A 24,738-nucleotide genomic window follows, 5' to 3' on the forward strand; every position below is an offset into this window, starting at 1 on the left:
TTTATTTTTCATCTCTACATGATCCCTGAGATATACCCATGGTGGATACTGGGTGAGTGGCTATGGAGGTGGCATGGGAGTATGAAAGACATTGGTGGAGGGGAGAAGGCATGAGTTGACATGGAAGAGGCCATGGGGGTGGTGAAAAATATGAGTTGGAATGGAGGTGTCATGGGAGTTATGAAGGGGCATAAGGCATGAACTGGCATTGAGGGGCCATGGGGGATGGAATTATGGGAGGGAGGGGGGGATAAGAGGCAAGGGTTAGAGAGCCTAACAGTTTCTGATACAATCAAGGCAAGCCATCTGAACAGCCAATCTCAGCACTCATCTGTCTCCTTGGCCCCCTAGGATCTATTTCTGGGTCAATGGGCCCAACACGATCACTTCCCCGTCTTACCAGAGTGAACACCAGGTTTAATGAGGCACTTTCAACCGAGGCAGGTCTGCCGAGTTGGAACATTTCCCAACCGGAGCTAACCACGAAAAACCAGGCCACAGTCTTTGAATAAATGATGAACGTTTATTTTAGTGGTTTATTTTTTTGTTTAAATGCAAATTTTCTTTAAAATCAAAATTAAACAGAATCAAAAAAAAATGGGAATTTTGTTTCTCGACCAGGTACCTGTGGATGGAGCAGTTCATGATGAATATTAATGGAAGTCATTTAAATGAAATATATTTGAGGAATGAAGATGTTTCTACTGGTAGGCGATCCAAAACTAGAAGCCAATGTAAGAGTCAGTTATAAATGTACTACGAAATTCAGGAGAAACCACTTTACCCAAAATTTCTTAGAATGTACTACCACATGGAATAGCTGAGGTCAATAGAATAAGTACAATCAGCTAGATAGCTACATCAGAAAGAAAGAAATAACAGGGTGTGCCGATAGGGTGAGATGTTGAAGAGTAGAAGGAAAATCTTATGGAGCATAATGACCAATATAGACTAGTTGGGCTGAATGGCCTGTTTCTATGCTGTCCAATTTTAGGTATTTTTATATGAAGCCGATTCTTTTTCATCATGAAACCCATCTTTCACAAATGATTTTTATTTGAATTTATGTCATTAAATCCAACATTTTAATTTGCATCAAATTCAACTATTCTACCGCAATGCAAAACAAAACTGATGGTCATCTGTCAGTAGCAGCTGTTCCAACTTACTGGATGACCAAGAGTTAACTTTTCTGCTAAACCAGCGGATCGGGAATTCTTGAGCGAAATTGGTTCCCAGCAGGGTGTACCTGTAAAGTGCATGTAATACTTAAAGGGGCTTCTATTGTATTTTATTGATGTTTGGTCAGAAATAGATACTTCATTTTAAGAATTTTAAAAAGCAAATGTAGTTAAATTAAAACCTGTTACACTGAGTGTATCTCTATATGTGAAGTCATCAGACTACTAAGGCTCAGTTGGTGCTGGAAAGCATTCATTCGTGAGAAGGAATGGCTCCCATGGGCACTAACCAACAAGTAAAAACATTTGGTAGTCAAAAGTGAGGGTATCACAATGGCTGTTTATCCAACAAACAATTGAATATGGATTAAATATATAGGGGTGAAGTTGGTCCGTGCCAGCCATGTAAAACAGTCTTATAATGAACCTCTTTACCACTAGATACCTAGTTGACCATGGGATCGCCATCCCTCTACCCAACAAACCATCCTAGAACATGTGAATATGCAGCTTCCAGTCACGATGGTTCTTAGTAACCATTATTAACTCATTGCCCATTCATTTAACCATTGCAAACATTTCTCTCTTTCTTCCTCTGTCTCTTCACTTGTTTTCTTTGCCTGTACTTTCTCTGCTTGAACTGCAAGAATGTTGCTGATATCATATTGCTCTATCACACACTTGCCTTTCAGTTCCTTGATTATGTCAGGCAAATTATTGACACACAAGCCCAGTTCCAAATTGTTGTCCACCAAGTGTGTGAAAGGGTCAGTTGTGGTCACCTCTATAAGCTCCCCATCCATGGGGATCCGCAGGTGATGGGCATGAAGCATCATACGATAAGGACTGCTATCAGTCTTCAAGCTGTAGGTGAAGTCGCCCACTATGGGATGACCCACAGCGCTGCAATGGACCCTCAGCTGGTGTGTCCGGCCTAAAGGAATGACAACAAGATACATTCAGGCGAGGCATCTCTGCAGCAATTTTAAAGAATCAATTCCACCCCTTTAATTACAAGAATCCAGACAATTACTGAATAGGTTGGCATCACTAGTCTATTTTTACCTCTAAATATTTTATCTGGAATGTTTTCTGAGCATAATGTCATTGCATGAAAATTTGCGAGATAATTTTTAAAATTTCTTCATTTATACACTCATGAACAACTGCAGTGTTTCAAGGAATCATCTCACCACCACCTTTCCAAGTGAATAAGCAATAAATAATGGTTATGATTACTGACATAACCATTATTTATTGCTTATTCACTTGGAAAGGTGGTGGTGAGATGATTCCTTGAAACACTGCAGTCCACGCACACATTACTGTTTTGGCGAGAGTTCTAGATTTTTGATCCATCAACAAGGAAGAAATGGCAGACATTACAGTTCCGAGGCAGGATGGTGTGTAATTTGGCAGCAACACTTTCAGTTGTTGTCCTTGTCCTTCTAGGTGGTAGAGGTTGCAAGTTTAGAAGGTGCTGTCTAAGGATGCTTGGCAAGTTGCTGCAGCACATCTTATAGATACTCCACACTGTACCAATGGTGGAAGGAGCGAATGTTTAAGGTAGCATATCAGTCAAGCAAGCTGGTTTGTCCTAAATTATGTTAAGTTTCTTGAATATTGTTGGAACTTCACTCACCCAAGTGCAGAGTATTCCATTTTTCTGCTGTCTTGTGCCTTGTAGAGGATGGAAAGGCTTTTAGGAGTCAGCAGATAAGTCACTGCAGGAACACCCGGCCTCTGACCTGGTCTTGTGACCACGGTATTTATATGGCTGATCCAGTCAAGTTCCTGACAATATGGTAATAATTTAACTATAGAAGTGATGGGAAATGGTTAGACTCTTCTTTGATGGAAGTGTCATTTCTTGGCATTTGTGTGCTGCAAATGTTACCTGCCAACTATTGACCGAGCTTCTGTTGTTTAAGGCTTGCTGCATCTGGGCTGAGGAGTGACCAATTGAGCTGAACACCACAGCCATTAGTGAACATCCCCATTTCTGAGCTAATGATACAGGGAATTGACAAAGCAGCTGAAACTGGGTGAGCCCAGAGGACTGCCCTGATATACTCCCAGATGATTGGTCTCTAACAAACACATCCTTCATGTTGGATATTATTCCAGCTGAGAGGAGATTTATCTCCCTGATCCCCACTGACTTACAATTTTACTATGTCTACTTGGTGCCAGATTTATCCAAATACTGCCCTGATTTCAAGGATAGTCATTCTCATCTAACTTCTGGAATTCAGCCCTTTTGCCCATGATTGGTCCAAGGATGACACAAGGTATGGAGAAAGTGATTTTGGCAGAATCCAAACTGAACACTCTAAGCAGATGTGGGTGACTAAGCATTGCTTGATAGCACGGTCAATGACACCTTCCATCACCTTGTTGGTGATTGAGAGTAGACAGATGAGATAGTAATTAGACAGATAGGATTTTCAATGCTTTTTACATAACTTATATATCTGGCCTATTTTCCACATTGTTGGGTAGATAAAAACATTGTAGCTGTATTAGCTAAGTGCACAGCTAGTTCTGGAGTACACGTCTTCAGCACTATAGTCTGGAAGGTGCAGGAGCCAAGACCCTTTGCTGTATACAGCTGCTTCTTGGAAGCATGTGGAGTAAATCAAGGTCCACCATCCTGGAGGATATTCATGGAACATTGTCGCCTGTTAGCATTCAAGACTGGATGTGGCAGGACTGCAGAGCTTTAATCTGATCCACTGATTGTGAGATTGCTTATCTCTGCCTGAAGCATCCTGCCTCTGATGTTTAGCATGCATACATGTTGTAATTTCACCAGGTTGGAAACTCATTTTCAGATATGACTGAGGCTGCTCTGACCAGGTTTCTGACAATCCTCATTACACCAAAGTTAGTGGCCTGACATAATGGCAATAGTGAAGGTTATTCTGGCCCATGAGGTAACACTTTATGAATGATAGCCCACAGCTCCTCATGGATGCCCAGTTTTGAGCTGCAAGACCTGTTCTGAATTAATCCCATTGATTCTTGCCAGATTTGGCATCTGGGTCACCGTTCTCGCTGACAGCTAATGCAGGCTCAAAATCACCCCAAATATTTTGAGTCTATGTGACTCTTCTCCAGAGGGAGAAATGTGATTGTATACTGTATCAGAGGGATGGAACAACCAGAACAGTGCAGGTCAGTGATTAATGGGAACTGGAGGGATTGCAACAAAGATATAGCAAAACTTAAGAATAGGTGACAGACGGCCCAGTGGAGTAATGGAGAGAGGGTTTCTGCATTGGATCAAAACAAATATTTGGGATGAATTAAAAAAAAGTAAAGATGGAGGAGAAAGCTCCTAATCTAACGTTGAACTCAATGTTGAGTCCTGAGGGATGCACTACACCTAATCAAAAGGCACGTGTGCGTTGAGCTTCACTGAAGCATTGCAGCAGGCCAAGGACAGACGTGTTTTTCCAACATTCCGTTTTTGTTTTAAATTCCAGCATCCGTGGTATTTTGCTTTTATTCAAGGGTATGATGGAGGTAGGTGGAGCCTTCCTCGGTGTGAGAGAAAGGGGTGAGAGTGTGCGCGCCCGGGGCTGGGGAGGGGTCGGGCCCGGGACCAGGCCCAAGGCCGGGGAGGGGTCGGGCCCGGGGCCGGTGCTGGGCTGGGCCCGGGACCGGGGAGGGGTCGGTGATTCTGCGTCGTCACCGAGCAGAGACTGATAGCGAAGTTCCGCACACATGAGGACGGCCTCAACCGGGATCTTGGGTTCATGTCACACTATCTGTCACCCCCACGACCTGCCCGGGTTGCAAAATCTCACGAACTGTCCTGGCTGGAGACAATACACATCTTTTTAACCTGTGCTTGACCCGCTTTCCATTCACATTGTCTGCATTTGTAAAGACTTGATTACCTGTAAAACCTCGCATTCCAACCATTATCTTGTAAATTAAGTTTGTGTCCATGTATGTCCTGTTTGTGAACACAACTCTTCACTCATCTGAAGAAGGAGCAGCACTCCGAAAGCTAATGCTGCCAAATAAACCTGTTGGACTTTAACCTGGTGTTGTGAGACTTCTTACTGTGCTTACCCCAGTCCAGTGCCGGCATAATGTTAAGGAGCCATAGGAGGGTGTCTTGGCCAGGGGGTAATATTGCTGGCAAACGTACTGGTGACTGTATGCCTTTTCCTAATTCCTAATATTTGCCTAGATCTAACTGAAAAAGACTTGTTTACATTTGGTTTCTGAATTCACACCTATACTGTGGTAAGAAAAAAGGGGCTTTGACGTGATGAGAATGCTTGAGGCTCCCCAGTGCACTCGGGAGTTAACTCAGGGTTCTGCAATTCGAAACATTTGGGAAACCCTGGTCTAGATTTACATAAAACTATCCCAGCCGAAAAGGCCACAGACAGGTTTCCATGCACAGCGAGTCCCCCACCTGCAACTGAATATCAATGGTGGCTGCGAATGAGGTCCTTAAGTGAAAATTAACTGCCCACTTAAAGACCTCAATTGTCCTAGTCGTAGAGTTTTACAGCACAAAAAGAGGCTCTTCAGCCCATCGTGTCTGTGTTGGCCATCAAGCACCTACCCATTCTAATCCCATTTTCCAGCTCTTGGTCTGTAGTCTTGTATGCCATGGCTTTTCAAGTTTTCATCTAAATGCTTCTTAAGTGTTGTGAGAGTTAACCTTTGGGCCTTCCTGCCTTGGACTGAATTAGAGGCAGGAAGGCAGCAGAACGGTCCCCTCATTCTGCTCCCACCCTGTCGAAACAGTCCCCTTCCCACCTCCAATCTTTTAATGTCAGGGAACGGGCATTAAATTCTGCCCCATAGCTCTGTTTGACATCCCATCCAAAAGAGCACACCTCCAACTATACAGCACTCTACTGCTCAGCTGTGAAATGCCAGCCTAGATTATGTGCACATCTACTTGATAAAGATTGAAGCCACAACTTTCTGACTGAAGTGAGATAGGTGAGGCAGCAGAGTGGCAACGCTGATTGGCTATTACAGGCAAGATTTGTATAGGCGCAGTCACTGCTACCAGAAGGCGGACCTCTGGAAGACACCCTCCATCTTTGAGTGAAGGCAAGTATGATGTGGAGATGCCGGCGTTGGACTGGGGTAAACACAGTAAGAAGTTTAACAACACCAGGTTAAAGTCCAACAGGTTTATTTGGTAGCAAAAGCCACACATTTTGCTACCAAATGAACCTGTTGGACTTTAACCTGGTGTTGTTAAACTTCTTACTGTGAAGGCAAGTATCCAGGAGAGGGCAGCAGAGCGGCGACACTGTTTGCAGGCAAGATTTGTATAGGTCCACTCACTACTACCAGAAGGGACAGTTAAACCGCAAACAGTACTTGTGTTTCCCTCCCTACCTCCTCCTCTAACCAAAAAAAAGCCACTGGGATCAAACGGGAAAGGTGAGTTGAGATTCTTTTATCCTTTTACCTGTATAAAGGCAGTATGGCAGCTAGGGCAGTGGTATGCTCCTCCTGTCAGATATGGGAAATTAGGGAGCAATCTAGTCTCCCTGACAACTTTGTCTGCAGGAAGTGTGTCCAGCTGCAGCTCCTCACAGACCACATTGTCCGGTTGGAGTGGCAGGTGGACGCACTGCGGAGCATACAGGAGGCAGAGAGTGTGATAGACACTAGTTACAGGGAGGTTGTCACACCACAGGTTGAGTCAGGTAGGTGGGTGACCGACAGGAGAAGCAGGCAAGTAGTGCAGGAGTCTCCTGTGGCTATTCCCCTTTCAAACAGGTATACCGTTTTGGATACTGTTGAGGGGGATAGCTTGTCAGGGGGAGATACCAGCGGCAGCCAGGCCTGTGGCACCACAGCTAGTTCTGCTGTAGAGCAGGGTCGGGCAAAGAGCAAGCGAGCAGTAGTAATAGGGGACTCGCTAGTTAGTAGCACAGACAGGCGTTTCTGTGTCCGCGATCGAGACTCCAGAATGGTGGGTTGCCTCCCTGGTGCCAGGGTCAAGGACATTTCTGAGCAGTTGCAGGACATTCTTAAGGGGGCGGGTGAGTAGCCAGAGGTCGTTGTACACATTGGTACCAACAACATTGGTAGGAAAAGGGATGAGATCCTGAAGTGTGAATATAGAGAGTTAGGCAGAAGGCTAATGTGCAGGACCTCGAAGGTAGTAATTTCGGGGCTACTGCCGGTGCCACATGCTAGTGAGAGTAGGAATAGGAAGATTAGGCAGATGAATGCGTGGCTTGAGAGCTGGTGCAGGGGGCAGGGATTTATATTTATGGATCATTGGGATCTCTTCTGGGGAAGGGGTGACTGTTCAAGAGGGACAGGTTACACCTGAACTGGAGGGGGCCTAATATCCTGGTGGGGAGATTTGCTCGAGCCACTTGGGAGGGTTTAAACTAGTTTGGCAGTAGGTGGGACCCAAAGCAGTAGGGAGACAGAAGAGAAGGTTGATGACAGCACATAAGTTAAAGAGAGCACATTAAATTGTAACGGCAGTGTCAGTAATCCTAGTACCAGACAGATCAGGCAAAAGCAAGACAGAGAGCAGGGGAAGTCCAGATTAAACTGCATTTATTTCAATGCAAGAGGCCTGGCGAGCAAGGCAGATGAACTCAGGGCATGGATGGGTACATGGGACTGGGAAACATGGCTCAGAGAGGGACAGGACTGGCAGCTCAATGTCCCAGGGTGCAGATGCTATAGGAAAGATAGAACAGGAGGTAAGGCGGGGGGGGGGGGGAGTTGCATTTTTGATTAAGGAAAACATCACGGCAGTACTGAGAGGGGATATATCCGAGGGTTCATCCAATGGTATATGGGTAGAACTGAGAAATAAGAAGGGGGAAATCACTTTGATAGGGTTGTACTCTAGGCCCCCAAATAGTCAGCGGGATATTGAGGAGCAAATAACTCCAAGAAAAACGGGGTGGTAATAGTAGAGGATTTTAACTTTCCCAACATTGACTGGGGCAGCCACAGTATTAGAGGCTTGGATGGAGAGAAATTTGTTGAGTGTATTCAGGAGGAATTTCTTATTCAGTCTGTGGATGGCCCGACTAGAGAGGGGGCAAAATTTGACCTCCTCTTGGGAAATAAGGAAGGGCAGGTGACAGAAGTGTTAGTGAGGGATCACTTTGGGACCAGTGACATAATTCCATAGCTATAGAGAAAGGCCCAAAAGTTAAAATTCTAAATTGGGGCAAGGCCAATTTTGATGGTATCAGGCAGGAACTTTCAACAGTTAATTGGGGGAGTCTGTGGGAAGGCAAAGGGACATCTGGTAAGTGGGAGGCTTTCAAAAGTGTGTTAACCAGGGTTCAGGGTAAGCACATTCCTCTTAGAGTGAAGGGCAAGGCTGATAGAAGTAGGGAACTCTGGATGACTCGGGATATTGAGGCCCTGGTCAAGAAGGAGACATGTGCATAGGCAGCTGGGATCAAGTGGATCCCTTGAAGAGTATAGAGGGTGTAGGAATGGAGTTAAGAGAGAAATCAGGAGGGCAAAGGGGACATGAGATTGTTTTGGCAGATAAGGCAAAGGAGAATCCAAAGATCTTCTACAAATACATAAAGGACAAAAGAGTAACTAAGGAGAGAGTAGGATCCTCTATGTGCGGATCCACAAGGGATGGGTGAGATCCTAAATGAATATTTCTCATCAGTATTCACTGTTGAGAAAAGCATGAATGTTAGGGAACTTGGGGAAATAAATAGTGATGTCTTGAGGAGTGTATATGTAACAGAGAAGGAGCTGCTGGAAGTCTTAAAGCGCATCAAGGTAGATAAATCCCCGGGATCTGATGAAGTGTATCCCAGGACATTGTGGGAAGCTAAGGAGGAAATTGCGGGTCCTTTGGCATGAAATTTGAATCATCGATAGTCACGGGTGAGGTGCCTGAAGATTGGAGGGTGGCAAATGTTGTGCCTTTGTTTAAGAAGGGCTGCAGGGAAAAACCTGGGAATTACAGGCCGGTGAGCCTCACATCTGTCGTGGGTAAGTTGTTAGAAGGCATTTTGAGAGACAGGATCTACAGGCATTTAGAGACGCAAGGACTGATTAGGGACAGTCGGCATGGCTTTCTGAGTGGAAAATCATGTCTCACAAATTTGATTGAAGGGGTAACCAAGAAGGTAGATGAGGGCAGTGCAGCTGATGTTGTCCACATGGACTTTAGCAAGGCCTTTGATAAGGTACCGCATGGTAGGTTGTTGCATAAGGTTAAATCTCACGGGATCCAGGGTGAGGTAGCTAAATGGATACAAAATTGGCTTGATGACAGAAAGACTGAGGGTGGTTGTAGAGGGTTGTTTTTCAAACTGGAGGCCTGTGATCAGCCTCAGGGATCGATGCTGGGTCCACTGTTATTTGTCATTTATATTAATGATTTCGATGAGAATTTAGTAGGCATGGCTAGTAAGTTTGCAGATGACACCAAGATGGGTGGCATAGTGGACAGTGAAGAAGATTATCTAGGATTGCAGTGGGATCTTGATCAATTGGGCCTGTGGGCTGATGAATGGCAGATGGAGTTTAATTTAGATAAATGTGAGGTGATGCATTTTGGTAGATCGAACCAAGGCTGGACTTACTCAGTTAATGGTAGGGCTTTGAGGAGAGTTATAGAACAAAGAGATCTAGGGGTACAGGTTCATAGCTCCTTGAAAGTGGAGTCACAGGTGGAGAGAGTGGTGAAGAAGGCATTCGGCATGCTTGGTTTCATTGGTCAGAACATTGAATACAGGAGTTGGGACATCTTGTTGAAGCTGTACAAGACATTGATAAGGCCACACTTAGAATACTGTGTACAGTTCTGGTCACCCTATTATAGAAAGGATATTATTAAACTAGAAAGAGCGCAGAAAAGATTTACTAGGATGCTACCGGGACTTGATGGTTTGAATTATAAAGAGAGGCTGGATAGACTGGGACTTTTTTCTCTAGAGTGTAAGAGGCTTAGAGTGATCTTATAGAGGTCTATAAAATAATGAGGGGCATAGATCAGCTAGATAGTCAATATCTTTTCCCAAAGGTAGGGGAGTCTAAAACTAGAGGGCATAGGTTTAAGGCGAGAGGGGAGAGATACAAAAGGTCCAGAGCGGCAATTTTTTTCACACAGAGGGTGGTGAGTGTTTGGAACAAGCTGCCAGAGGTAATAGTAGAGGCGGGTACAGTTTTGTCTTTTAAAAAGAATTTAGACAGTTACATGGGTAAGATGGGTATGAGGGATATGGGCCAAATGCAGGCAATTGGGACTGGCTTAGGGGTTAAAAAATGGGGCGGCATGGACAAGTTGGGCCGAAGGGCTTGTTTCTATGCTGTAAACCTCTATGACTCTATGAGAGATGCAACACTTAAAATGTGTCAAGCTTATTTTAACATGACCTGTCATTTAATAAACAGAGTATTTCAGAGCGCATTACTAACCTGTTAATGGCTGCAGGAGTACTTTAGTAACTGGATCTCCACTGTAAAAACCTCTTGCCAGGACAGTCATCTCTGTCTGAGATGGTTTGGGATTTTGACAACCTGTACAGGATCACATAGAAGGAAGGCATTTATACACTGCTTACATGTGAAGATAAACTCATATCAGATACCTTTCTCATTTAATCCTATAATGTAAGAATCCTTATCCAAAGACAATGGTTAATTGCACAATTCCAAACCAGGCAAAAATTTCCCCAATTATTCACCTTTGGAAAACTTACTGTGCTGATTTTGGGAATCCATTTATAGATTATATACAATCTGATAAGCAAACCCTCTCTCACCAAGCCTCAACTTCTCTCTCTCCATCACTTTAATCATGGAAGTTGACACTTCACTTTGCCGGGTGACCTATTTTCAACTCTATGGGGAAAGTGCAGGAAGGTAGAGCTGAGGTAGAAGATCAGCCATAATTTTATTGAAAGGCAGACTAAGCCAGAAGAGCCAGAAAACCCGGCCCTACACTTATTTCTTTTGTTCTTATCACAAACTTACTGGCCCTTCATTTTATTGATATTCCGATACGTTCCTCTTTTCATTCAATATGGTCCGACACCTCTTTTCTCATGCCAAAATTGAAATTCAGTGCACTCCACCATATTCTACTCATTCTTTTATCTTCCCACGTTTTAACACCCAAGAATAGGATTGTTTAATTACCATTCCACTTCTACTTTTGCTTCTCTTTCAGTCTTGGGAGGCTTCCTTCATTGTCGCCTTTGTTTCGGAAAGGTGGTCAGCCATTAAAAGTTGAATTACAGCGGTGGCACTGCGCGATGTGCCAGTTACTTCCAACAGAAACACATCAGGAACTCATGGATTGAAATCCACCACTCCCATCCTGGCGAGTGCTAGAGGCAAGATTGGGTGGCTGGGCATCCTCAGCTGCTCTAATGCATTGTCCACTCAAAGCTGCAGGGCAGCATAAACAGAAGCTAAAAAGCAGCCCAGGTGCATGGCTTGCTAAAACTCAAAAGGAGAAACAGAGAATACAGGAGCAGGAGGAGGCCATTTGGCCCTTCAAGCCTGCTCTGTCAATCATTACGATCATGGCTGATCATCCAACTCATTAGCCTGATTCTGCATTTCCCCCATATCTTTTGATCTCCTTCGGCCCAGTGCTATATCTAACTCCTTCTTGAAAACATGCAATGTTTTGGCCTCAACTGCTTTCTGTGGTAACTAGTTCCACAAGCTTCCCATTCTCTGGGTGAAGAAATTTCTCCTCATCTTAGTCCTAAACGTTTAACCCCATAGTATCCTTAAACTATGACCCCTGGTTCCAGACACCCCCATCATTGGGAAAAGGGATAAGTGCATTATAAAGCAAATGTTTTATCAGTTATGAGAAAGTCCTTCTTTTCACCATGTCTTTGCACCTGCCTACTTATCATGTTTAAGATTATCAGCAGCTAATTTGTTCTGGAGCAGATGTAATTGTATACTTTACCCTGAGTTTCTTCAGTACACATCATGTGCGTCATTCCTTCTGTTGTATTTTTACCGATTGCACGATCTATCATCATCCTATTCACAGAGATGTGACCTCTGACCTGTGACAAACATGGCAGCATTAGAGTTAACCTTGGCAGATATTTAATATATCAAGTGTAAATCAGACTATAAACAGGCCACAAAATTGCTTCTGTAGATTTCACCTCAAGTCCTTGCTGTTGATAACTGTAACTCTAATACAACAAAGCCATCTAGTGGCAGGGATTGAGTAGCTCACCAATTTCACTCTAAATGGCTGTCACTCTGTCTGCAATATGGTCAACACATGACCAGAGGACATCACCTCCCATTATCATTTGCCACTTCATTCAGAGTTCCTCACGGGTATGGTGGCACAGGCATCGGCTGACTATCAGTAATTCATCCACGTCTGGACACTTCACACACAAGACTGGACTATTCCATCACAGGGAGGGGAGGTATGCGGGGGAGGTTGTCTACAGGGGCAGAAGTGGAGTGCAAAGTCGGGCAACGTTCATCACTTGCGATTTCCAGCTGGAGTTACTGGATCATGAACAAGAGAAGAAATTCTTGCTGGGAATGAAGACTGAAGAGTGGCACGACTCATTCCTGTATCGTTAACTTAGAAATGTGATGATGTGGTGACTGGATAAAAGGATACAGCCATCTCATAGTCATTTTAAAAGAAAGTACAAAATCACCAGACTGTACTTTACAGTCAAATGGGGCAGAAATTTTCTTGGTGGTCTGCCTCCCTGGTGCCGGGATCTAGGATGTCTCTGGTTGCGTCCCAGAAATCCTGAGGGGGGGAGGGAGAGGAGCCAGAGGTTGTGGTACATATTGGTACCGCTGACATAGGGAGGAAGAGGGAAGGGGTCATGAAAAGTGAGTATAGGGAGTTAGGTAGACAGTTGAGAAGGAGGAATGCAAAGGTAGTAATCTATAGGCCGCCCACAGGTGATTGCTGCCTGTGCCACAGGAAAGTGAGAGTAGGAATGGAGTGAGGTGGAGGATGAATGCGTGGCTGAGGGATTGGACCGGGGGGGGGCAGGGATTCAGGTTCCTGGATCATTGGGACCTCTTTAGGGGCAGGTGTGACCTGTACAAAAATGACTGGTGGCACTTGAATCCCAGGGGGGACCAATATCCTGGCAGGAAGGTTGGCTAAGGCTACTGGGGAGACTTTAAACTAGAAAGGTTGGGGGGAGGGAATCGAGATGAGGTGACTGAGAGCGAGGAGGGTCGCCCGCAAATAGAGAAGGATTGTAGACAGGGTAAGAGGGAGATTAGATGGGTGATGGAGAAGGGGAGAGCTCAGACCAAAGGTTTGAGATGTGTCTATTTTAACGTCAAGAGTGTAGTGAATAAAGTGGATGAGCTTAGAGTGTGGATCGATGCTTGGAAGTGTGATGTGGTGGCCATTACGGAGACTTGGGGACAGGGACAGGACTGGATACTTTAGGTGCCAGGCTTCAGATGTTTCAGAAAGGACAGAGAGGGAGGCAAAAGAGGTGGCGGGGGGGGGGGGGGGGGGGGGGGAAACGGGGAGTGGCACTGCTGATCAGGGATAGTGTCACAGCTGTAGAGAAAGTGGATGCCGTGGAGGGATTGTCTACAGAGTCTCTGTGGGTGGAAGTTCGGAGTGGGAAGAGGTCGCTAACTTTGCTCAGTGTTTTCTATAGGCCGCCCAACAGTAACAGGGATGTTGAGGAGCAGATAGGGAAACAGATCCTGGAGAGATGTAGGAATCACAGTAAGAAGTCTCACAACACCAGGTTAAAGTCCAACAGGTTTATTTGGTAACAAATACCATAAGCTTTCGGAGCACAGCTCCTTCGTCAGATGGAGTGGATATCTGTTCTCAAACAGTGCAAACAGACACAGAAATCCAGCATCTCCACGAGATGTAGTAATAACAGGGTTGTCGTGATGGGAGACTTTAATTTCCCAAACATCGATTGGAATATCCCTAGGGTAAGGGGGTTGGATGGGGAGGAGTTTGTTAGGTGTGTTCAGGAAGGTTTCCTGACATAGCATGTGGATAAGCCTACAAGAGGAGAGGCTGTACTCAATCTGGTACTGACTAATGAGCCTGGACATGTGTCGGATCTCTCAGTGGGGGAGCATCTTGGGGATAGTGATCATAACTCTATCTCCTTTACGCTAGCATTGGAAAGAGATAGAATCAGGCAAGCTAGGAAAGTGTTTATCTGGAGTAATGGGAAATATGAAGCCATCAGGCGGGAGATTAGAGGCGTTGATTGGAAGGAGGTATTCTCGAGGAAAAGTACCGAAGTAAGGTGGCAGATTTTCAAGGAACGTTTGTCTGGAGTTCTGAATGACAACTTTCCGATGAGACAGGGAGGTTTTGGTAGGTTACAGGAACCGTGGTGCACGAAAGCTGTACTGAACCTAGTCAAAAAGAAAAGGAAAGCGTACGAAAGGTTCAGAGAGCTCGGCGATGATAGGGATCTCGATGAGTATACGGTTTGTAGGAAGGGACTGAAGAAGGAAATTAGGAGAGCCAGAAGGGGTCACTAGAAGGACTTGGCAGGTAAGATTAAGGAGAACCCTAAGGCGTTCTATAAATATGTAAAGAGTAAAAGGATGAGATGTGAAGGTATAGGACCCATAAAATGTGAAGGTGAGAAAGTCTGTACAGAACCGGAAGAAATAGCAGAGGTGCTTAACGAATACTTTACCTCGGTATTCACGGTGGAAAAAGACCTGGGTGGTGGTACTACAGGATTGAGGTGGACTGAAAAGATTGAGTTTGTGGACATTAAGAAAAAGGATGTGTTGGAAATTTTGAATATCAGGATAGATAAATCGCTGGGACCGGATGGGTTGTACCCCAGGTTACTGTGGGAGGTGAGGGAAGAGATTGCAGAGCCTCTGGCGATGATCTTTGCGTCGTCAATGGAGACGGGAGAGGTTCCGGAGGATTGCAGATGTGGTTCCTATATTCAAGAAAGGGAATAGGGATAGCCCAGGGAATTACCGACCGGTGAGTCTAACCTCAGTGGTTGGTAAGTTGATGGAGAAGATCCTGAGGGACAGGATTTATGAACATTTAGAGAGGTTTGATATGCTCAAAAATAGTCAGCATGGCTTTGTCAAAGGCAAATCGTGCCTTACGAGCCTGGTGGAGTTCTTTGAAAATGTGACTAAATACATTGACGAAGGAAAAGCAGTAGATGTGGTTTACATGGACTTCAGCAAAGCGTTCGATAAGGTCCCCCATGCAAGACTTCTTGAGAAAGTGAGAGGGCATGGGATCCAAGGGGCTGTTGCTTTGTGGATCCAGAACTGGCTTGCCTGCAGAAGGCAGAGAGTGGTTGTAGATGGGTCTTTTTCTGAATGGAGGTTGGTCACCAGTGGAGTGCCCCAGGGATCTGTTCTGGGAGCCTTGCTGTTTGTCATCTTCATAAATGACCTGGATGAGGAAGTGGAGGGATGGGTTGGCAAGTTTGCCGACGACACGAAGGTTGGTGATATTGTGGAAAGTTTGGAGGGATGTCAGAAGCTGCAGAATGACATAGATAGGATGCAAGACTGGGCGGAGAAGTGGCAGATGGACTTCAACCCGGATAAATGTGTAGTGGTCCATTTTGGCAAGTCAAATGAGATGAAGGAGTATAATATCAGGGGTAAGACTCTTAGCAGTGTAGAGGATCAGAAGGACCTTGGGGTCCGGGTCCATAGGACTCTTAAATCGGCCTCGCAGGTGGAGGAGGCGTATGGTGTGCTGGCCTTCAACAATCGAGGGATTGAGTTTAGGAGTCTTGCATCCTATCTATGTCACTCTGCAGCTTCTGACATCCCTCCAAACTTTCCACAATACCACCAACTTTCGTGTCGTCGGCAAACTTGCCAAACCATCCCTCCACTTCCTCATCCAGGTCATTTATGAGGATGACAAACAGCAAGGCTCCCAGAACAGATCCCTGGGGCACTCCACTGGTGACCCTTGTCAGACCCCACCTGGAGTACTGTGCCCAGTTCTGGTCGCCTCATTACAGAAAGGATGTGGAAGCCATAGAAAGGGTGCAGAGGAGATTTACAAGGGTGTTGCCTGGATTGGGTGGCATGCCTTATGAGGATAGGTTGAGGGAGCTCGGTCTTTTCTCCTTGGAGAGACGAAGGATGAGAGGTGACCTGATAGAGGTTTACAAGATGTTGAGAGGTATAGATCGGGTGGATTCTCAGAGGCTTTTTCCCAGGGCTGAAATGGTTGCTACGAGAGGACACAGGTTTAAGGTGCTGGGGAGTAGGTACAGAGGAGATGTCAGGGGTAAGTTTTTCACTCAGAGGGTGGTGGGTGAGTGGAATCGGCTGCCGTCAGTGGTGGTGGAGGCAAACTCGATAGGGTCTTTTAAGAGACTTGTGGATGAGTACATGGGACTTAATAGGATTGAGGGTCATAGATAAGTCTATTTATAAGCCTAGGTAGGTCAGGACACGACCGGCGTAACTTATGGGCTGAAGGGCCTGTTTGTGCTGGAGTTTTTCTATGTTCTATGTTCTAATACTCCTGTTTACATGGCTTGCTCAACATTCTGAAGTCATTACTGAATATATTCAATTGAATATTGGGTGTGGATATTCAGATGAATCAATATGATTGTATAATGCCACTGGCCCAAGAGGAATTTCTACCCTAACTTCAGGACATTGTGGAGTCTGACTGGTGCTGTGATGAGTGTTGCACAAAGTGAAGATGCATGCAATCATTTGAATAAAACAAAGAGATACGTACCAGAGCCAGGTAAACCTTGGTTACCAGACGATCTCTGAAACATCGATAGGCTTTGGCAGCTGCCATCTTACTAAAAGCAATACACAGCGCCCCACTGGTGGAAAAGTCCAGCTGATGGCAAAACCTGTCCAGAAACAAAGAACAAAATGATGGGAATCAGTAAATATTCCTTCTTCACCTTAATTAACTAGACCTCGGATGAAGTTCAAGGCAAGATGGCATCTGAAATTTGTCAAACCTACTTTAAATCTACATGTTGAACAAACAATGTATGGGACACCTTCCTGTACATGGACAAAAGAACACACCACCATCATGGCGCAACAAATGAATTGTGAGTTCTACCTATCTGTTTCACAAAAGATCTGGCAACATGAAATGCCACTACTATTAAAGAATATCCTTTCCCATGAATTCTCTAAGCTCCCGCAATGGGACAAATTCAGAGCACGAGGACCTAGGTGTCATGGTATAAAGTGGACATAAAGTACTCACCGAAAGCCATAGTAAGTATCTGGGTCAGCAAGCTCAGGGAACTGGCGCTTTAGCTGAGACTGAACGGTCAGTTTTTCATACCACATCTTACTATCAATGCGAATATCCCAGTGCTTGTTCACCACCAAGAAATCTGAGCTCTGGTACAGAACACATAGGTTGTCTATGCTGGCACTCTCCATATCACCAAGCCATGCAGCATCAGTCCTATGGCAAGACAGAGAATTGAAGATTACCACATGGTCCACTACTTTATCGCAAGGGGACCGTTACCTTTATCATAAAGCAAAATGCTGCGGATATTGGAAATCTGAAATGAAGAAACAGAAAAATGCTGGAAATGCACAGCAGGTAAGACAGCCTCTGTGGAGACAGAAATGGTTAATGAAAGGTCATCGACAAAAACGTTAAGTCTCTATCTCCCTCTAAAGATTCTGCCTGATCTGCTGAGGATTTCCAACATTTTCTGTTTTTATTGTTACCTTTAGTTTAAAACTGCGGCTGCCTTTATGCTGGGGGAAGAGAAAGCTCAGCAGATCCTGTATAATTTTAGAACCATTGAATCCCTACAGTGCAGAAGGCCAATTGGCCCAACAAGTCTATACCGACCATCCTCAGAGCAACCCACCCAGGCCTTCCCTCCGTCCTATCCCCGTAACCCTGCACATTTACCATGGTTAATCCCCTAAACTGCACATCTTGGGATACTAAAGGGCAAGTCAGCATGGCCAATCCTTCAAACCTGCCCATCTTTGGAATGTGGGAGGAAACCGGAACACCCGGAGGAAACCCACGCAGACATGGGGAAAACGTACAAATTCCATAAATAGTCACCCAAGGCCGCAATTGAATCCGGGTCCCTGAAACAATGAGGCAACTGTGCCACTGATTAGGAGGACGGTTTGAAAGAATTTTTTTTCTTGTCTGCTTATATTTTTTGTCTCCCCCACTTGTAACACTATTCCCTAGTCAGGTAAGAAGGCAAGCAATCTGGTCCCAGCAATCTTTACCAGTATCACTCAGTAATCCACTGCAGGAACATGGGTGATGGTGGTCTGGACTGGAAATTGCTCTGTGCCTGTGAAGCAGCTGTTTCATAGTTGACATCATCCTGCGATGGGAATCCATAAGTGCTGAGTCAGGAACCTGAATCCTTGCTCATCAGTTTGTTTTAGCACTCCAACCTTTCAGCCTGTACCTGTTGGCAAACATTTGACTCAAATATACAATACTTGTTTCAATGACGAACCATGCTTTTCACCTTATAAGTATTGTTACTTTTCTGATTATTATTCTTTTTCTTCATATCCTGTAAGTTGGTAAAACCTCAAACACAAGTTAACAAAATAAGCTCTGGCCTAGTTTAGGTCTATTTAAAAGTCCAACTTCCAAAGGCATTTGGATGACCAATAGGTCGCTAGGTATACAACAAACGAACAGAGCTAGCTAAGTTGTATGTGATCTGTTGCAATGGTCTTCTCCTATTCCAGTATGTTCAAACTAGCCTCACAAAAACCTTCAGAATCAGCTGTCTGTATTCACTCTAGTCTGAAACATTCCATGAATATAAATGGCTCTCCCCTGTCCAATTGAACCAATCTGCTCCACATCATTAGCCCAGGCCACTGGGTTAGTAATCCAGTAACATAACCACTACATACCATAAATGTAATAAAAATCATTGATGGATAAGGCAGGTTAGGATATTCAACTGCTGAAAGGATTCCGAAGCAGCCTACATTCAAATGCAGTAAGACCTGCACAATATTCAGGCTTGGCAGATAAGTGGCAAGTAATGTTTGCCAGGCAATAGCCATTTCCAACAAGAGAGAATCTAACCATTTCTGCTTGACATTCAATGGCAATACCATTGCTGAATCCCCCACTATCAACATCCTGGGGATTATCATTGAACAAAGATGTGCGGGTTAGGTTGATTGGCCGTGCTAAAATTGCCCTTTAGTGTCCCGAGATGCTTAGGTTAGAGGGATTAGCGGGTAAATATGTAGGGATATGGGGGTACGGCCTGGGTGGGATTGTGGTCGGTGCAGACTCGATGGGCCAAATGGCCTCTTTCTGCACTGTAGGGATTCTATGAAAAACTGAACTGGATCAGCAGATAAATATTGTAGTTACAAGAGCAGGTCAGGAGTTGGGAATTCTGTGGTGAGAAACTCACCTCCTGACTAATCAAAACCTGTTCTACCATCTACAAGGCACAAGTCAGGAGTGTAATGGAATACTCTCCACTTCAGCTGGATGAGTGCAGCTCCAACAACACTCAAGATCCTCAACATCATTTAGGGCAAAGCTGCCCACTTGACTGGCATCCCATCCGCCACATTTAACATCCATCCACTCCCTCCATCATCGATACACAGTGGCAGCAAAATGCACTGTAGTGACTCACCAAGGTCCCTTCAACAGTACATTCTAAACCTCCAGTCTTCCAAACCTGTAATCTCTAGCACATAGAAGGCCAAGGGCAACAGATACATGGGAGTACCACCACTTGAAAGCTTCCCTTCAGATCACTCACTATCCTGGCTTGGGAGTATTTTGCATTCCCTCAATATCGCTGAGTCAAAATCCTGGAACTCCCTCCCTAAACAGCACTGAACTGACATCACATGGACAGCAGCGGTTCAAGAAAGCACTCACGACCACCTTCTTAAGGGCAGTTAAGGATAGACAATAAATGCTGGCCTAGCCAGTGACACCCAAATCTCATGGATGGACAATAAAAAAAATTGATGGCTGGAGTTCTGGTAACTCCTTCTGCCTTTTCAGCCACAGTTTAGCCAATTCAGCTTCCTTACCTATCTGCTGCACATTGGCAGAGAGGTGTCAAGCTGGCAGGTTCTGTTGGCATAACATTTCAATTGACTGCATTGACTCCCCTGGAGCAGTAGTCCCCTATCCATCGGCCACATTCATTATGTTGTTACACATATGGTCGTACAGTCTTTATGTTACTAGGCCAGTAATCCAGAGTCCTAGACTAATGATCTGGAGCTCCTGAGTTCAAATCCTGCTACAGAACCTGGGAATTTTAAATTCAATGAATTAAATAAATCTGGAATTAAAAAGCTAGTAGCGATAATGGTGTGCATATAATGAATGGATTGTCATAAAAACATATCTGGTTCATTAATGTCCTTCAGGGAAGGAAATCTCATCTGGTCTGGCCTATGTGTGATTCCATACACACAGAAATGTGGTTAACCTCTTCACTGCTCTCAGAAATGACCAACAAGCCTCTCAACTGCATTCAAAGCGAATCACCACCATTTTTTCAAGAGCAATTAGGGATGATAAATAAATGATGACCTTGCCAGCAACATCCTTTTTTTATTCAAACAATTCATCCAAATACATTACAATCCAAAATACATTATAATTTCACAATGATGAACTATAAAAATGACAACCTAATATAAACACAATATCAACAGCAAATATACCTTCCTTAATACAGTAGCAAACAACTCCCTACCAATGAGAATGGAGTCCATTGTAAGTTATCTGTAACCTTCCAGAGCTTCGCCCTTTGGGGTTTCGTCCCCCGGGGACCAGCAACATTCATTTCCTACAAATTAATAAAACAATTCACTTGTTTTCCAATAATTGGCGAATTAGAACAAGTTCTCAAATTGCGGGGGGGGGGGGGAGAAAAAAACAAAAAAATAGTAAAAAGCACAATGTTACTGGTGCTGGAACTCTGAACTGATAGAAAATGCTGCAAAGAATCAGCAGATCAGACAGCAGGTAGAGAGGATGGAGAAGTCAATGTTTCAAGAATGGACTCTCCAACAAGACTAATAAAAGGCAGTTGTAGCTATGTGGCACTTCTGGTGTACTAGCTTGTGACTTAATAAGAATGCAAGAAATCTGTGCCTTTGTTAGAATAGGCTTTCAGTTCACAGGATCTTTTCACTGGTCTTTTTTTCAGCGAATGATATCTGAAAAAATTGATCTAATATAGAAGCATTTATCAGAAGAGTAAAAGGACTGGAAAAATCTAGATTTGTGCTGTTGTTTCTCTTTACCGCAATCAGTAAGAAATAATACCTCCCCTTAATTGCCTACTTCTGTCTGCCTCTGAGAATGTGTGCAATCCCAAGCTAGATTTCTTTACTAGGTGCAAGCCATACTTAGCTACAAGCTGAATAAATACTAATATTAAAAATATCCGTTGGGGAAAATCAGTACAATCCTGGATGTCAAAAAGCTTATTTGATTACTGAATTGAAGTCCAAGATTATAATTAAAATTCAAATAAAATGCCTGGAACAAGTCATTAAAGATGTTACCTCCAGCCAGCCTATCGAGTGATTAAATACATGACTAATTCCAAGCCCTCCAGTGCCATTCTGAAGTGGTCGAAGTGACTGGCAATCATATTAACATTATCCAGCAAACTCAATGCCACCATTGATAATTAGCTGTTCAACTTTTCTGGTGAGAGTAATCCATAATCTTCTGCAATTTTTGCACCACAACAATGGTGCACCATTCAAATTCAGCAATACGAAGACATGGGTTTTCTGCAAATTTGGGCCCAACATGTTATAATGGGCGAGGATAGACTTTGCGATACGCTGCCATGTTTTTCAAATGATTTCATCAATTGTTAGTTGACCTCAATCAGATATTTACATTTCTGTGCTGCAGCAAATCAAAGATGCAAGAAACACTTGGCCATTGGACAGTGGCCTCTATTTATTGAGCAGAAAGTCAACCGCCAGACCCCATCCTTCAACACAGACTCCAAAGAGTACATTTTTCAGGTCACCCACTGCCTGAATTGCTTTAGGGGGGACGGCAATTTGATAGACCATTGAAAGGTCCATTTACCTTGGGCAGAAATTTCCAGTGGGACTGGAATCTCCCAAGTTTCTAATGTAAGTAATGTACAATATAGTCAGTAGAAATATACGGAGAGTGGCTGCTTTAAGAACACATGTTTTGTACTAAAATGGCACGGTTATAAAATATTATCAATTCACTATATAAGTAATTAAAGACCCCAAGCTAACACCTCAGTACATCCACACAGCATACATTCTTTACCTGCAATAAAGTCAAACTCACACCTTCCATTGTTTTGAAACGGCTCTGATCAAAATCACAAATGTGTTGACTGTAATCATGGTAAACTATCCTCCTCATCCTTCTTAATCTCTCTGCAGTCTGTGATACAAATGACATCATTCTCCTGAAGATTCTCTGCTATGCAGCTGAATTGGACTGACAATGTTTTAATTTACTCTTGTTTATTAGTTCTGGTCAGAGAATCTTCTGCAATAGCTTCTCTTCCTGCTCCTGCACTATCACCTCTGCAGTCTCTCAAAGACCTATCCATGTCTCCCTCCAATTTCTCATCTCTATTCAGTAGTTCAACAACATCATTGCAAGGTTCCATCTTTAGCCTGGTAACACCCAGCTCTACTTGACTACCACCTCTTGAATCTTTCAATATCGGCATTTTCTGACTATTTGTCTGACATCCAATACTCCTTCTAACTTCTGCTTGTGTGCACAGCCAGCTTGCTGGACTGCGCAGCACCTTTACAATTTATATTTAGCATGCATGCATATTAAAGTGCAAAGGGACTTGAGAGTCCTAGTCCAGGATTCTCTAAAGGTAAACTTGCAGGTTGAGTCCGTAATTAAGAAAGCAAATGTAATGTTGTCATTTATCTCAAGAGGCTTGGAATACAAAAGCAGGGATGTACTTCTGAGGCTTTATAAAGCACTGGTTAGGCCCCATTTGGAATACTGTGAGCAATTTTGGGCCCCACACCTCAGGAAGGACATACTGGCACTGGAGCGGGTCCAGCGGAGATTCACACGGATGATCCCAGGAATGGTAGGCCTGACATACGATGAACCTCTGAGGATCGTGGGATTATATTCATTGGAGTTTAGGAGGTTGAGGGGAGATCTGATAGAGACTTACAAGATAATGAACGGCTTAGATAGGATGGACGTAGGGAAGTTGTTTCCATTAGCAGGGGAGACTAGGACGCGGGGGCACAGCCTTAGAATAAAAGGGAGTCACTTTAGAACAGAGATGAGGAGAAATTTCTTCAGCCAGAGAGTGGTAGGTCTGTGGAATTCATTGCCACAGAGGGCTGTGGAGGCCGAGACGTTGAGCGTCTTCAAGACAGAAATTGATAAATTCTTGATTTCTCGAGGAATTAAGGGCTATGGGGAGAGAGCGGGTAAATGGAGTTGAAATCAACCATGATTGAATGGTGGAGTGGACTCGATGGGCCGAATGGCCTTACTTCCGCTCCTATGTCTTATGGTCTTATTAAAGGTAAAGGCGCTTAATCATGGTCTGTTTGTTGAACAGCATATTCCAAATTGTCGTGTGGCTTTTGAGTTGAGAGAGGAATGTATCCTTGGTCCTGGGTGAGTTGAAATTCTCTCCAACTAAACACTGGACAGGCAGTAGCCTCTGTCTTTGCCCTCCTTCATGAGCTCCATTCTCTAACCATCAACTCAATCTCATTACCCTACCACTTGCTATCCTACACTGATTGCCAGTCCAGAATCAGAAAATTGTTATGGTGCGGAAGGAAGCAATTTAGCCCAATGTGTCTGCACCAGCTAACCAAACGAGCATCATAACTTAATGTCAGTCTCCTGCCTTTTCCCCATACTCTGCACATTGTTTCTATTCAAGTATTCATCTAATGTCCTCTTGAAACCCTCGATTGAACCTATCTCCATCACACTTCCAGGCAGTGCATTCCAGACCCCTGTTATACAGCTTTAATCTAAATACTTTCCAAGCATCCAGTTTAAAGAGACAAACAAGGACAGTAATTCAATTATTTCTTTATTTAACACTTCTAGTACCTACTCAAACATAAACAGTTGTAACTCTTTACTAAACTTTAACTCTAACTGAACATCAACATGCTGTCTCAGTTAATGTAAACAGCTTCCCTGATCTGACCAACATAGGAAGCTTCAGATCACAGCTCCCAGACCAGAGCCTCTTTACCACCTGCATCTTAATAGGTTTAAATCTATAAGTTGACCAAAATTCCCATGCAGAGGTGATAGTGCAGGAAGAGAAGCTATTGCAGAAGATTCTCTGACCAGAACTAATAAACAAGTGTAAATTAAAACATTGTCAGTCCTGTTGTACTTTAACCTGGTGTTGTGAGACTTCTTACTGTGCAGGCTCCACTCCAGCTAAGGGCGCTAAACGAATGCAGCTTCTTGTTTCCCCAGCTTCCCGATGCGGCCGAACCAGCTGAATGGACCAATAGGAAGGGATTTCCGCCTCCCTGCCTGTGATTGGCACCCGGATGGACCAATAGGAAG

At 44.1% G+C, this 24,738-nt stretch overlaps 1 protein-coding gene across 4 annotated transcripts; it reads right to left on the reverse strand.

The window, feature by feature from the left end:
• Positions 1-506: 506 nt before the first annotated feature.
• Positions 507-24,685, reverse strand: rpusd1 (RNA pseudouridine synthase domain containing 1). 4 transcript variants are annotated; one of them, XM_078240098.1, is made up of 7 exons: positions 24,588-24,685; positions 20,891-20,983; positions 17,395-17,601; positions 16,900-17,023; positions 12,115-12,217; positions 10,602-10,703; positions 507-2,115 (listed from the first exon to the last, which is right to left on the reverse strand). In XM_078240098.1, exons 2-7 carry the CDS (start codon positions 20,974-20,976, stop codon positions 1,724-1,726), a joined length of 1,014 nt encoding a protein of 337 aa, XP_078096224.1. In that variant the 5' UTR covers positions 20,977-20,983; positions 24,588-24,685; the 3' UTR covers positions 507-1,723. The 4 variants fall into 4 exon arrangements, with proteins under 4 accessions (XP_078096224.1, XP_078096225.1, XP_078096226.1 ...); XM_078240099.1 differs by having other exon boundaries at positions 22,468-24,614; XM_078240100.1 differs by lacking the exon at positions 20,891-20,983 and having other exon boundaries at positions 24,588-24,665.
• Positions 24,686-24,738: the final 53 nt, after the last annotated feature.

Source organism: Mustelus asterias, chromosome 23 (genome assembly GCF_964213995.1).
Source record: "Mustelus asterias chromosome 23, sMusAst1.hap1.1, whole genome shotgun sequence".
NCBI classification, from domain to species: domain Eukaryota; kingdom Metazoa; phylum Chordata; class Chondrichthyes; order Carcharhiniformes; family Triakidae; genus Mustelus; species Mustelus asterias.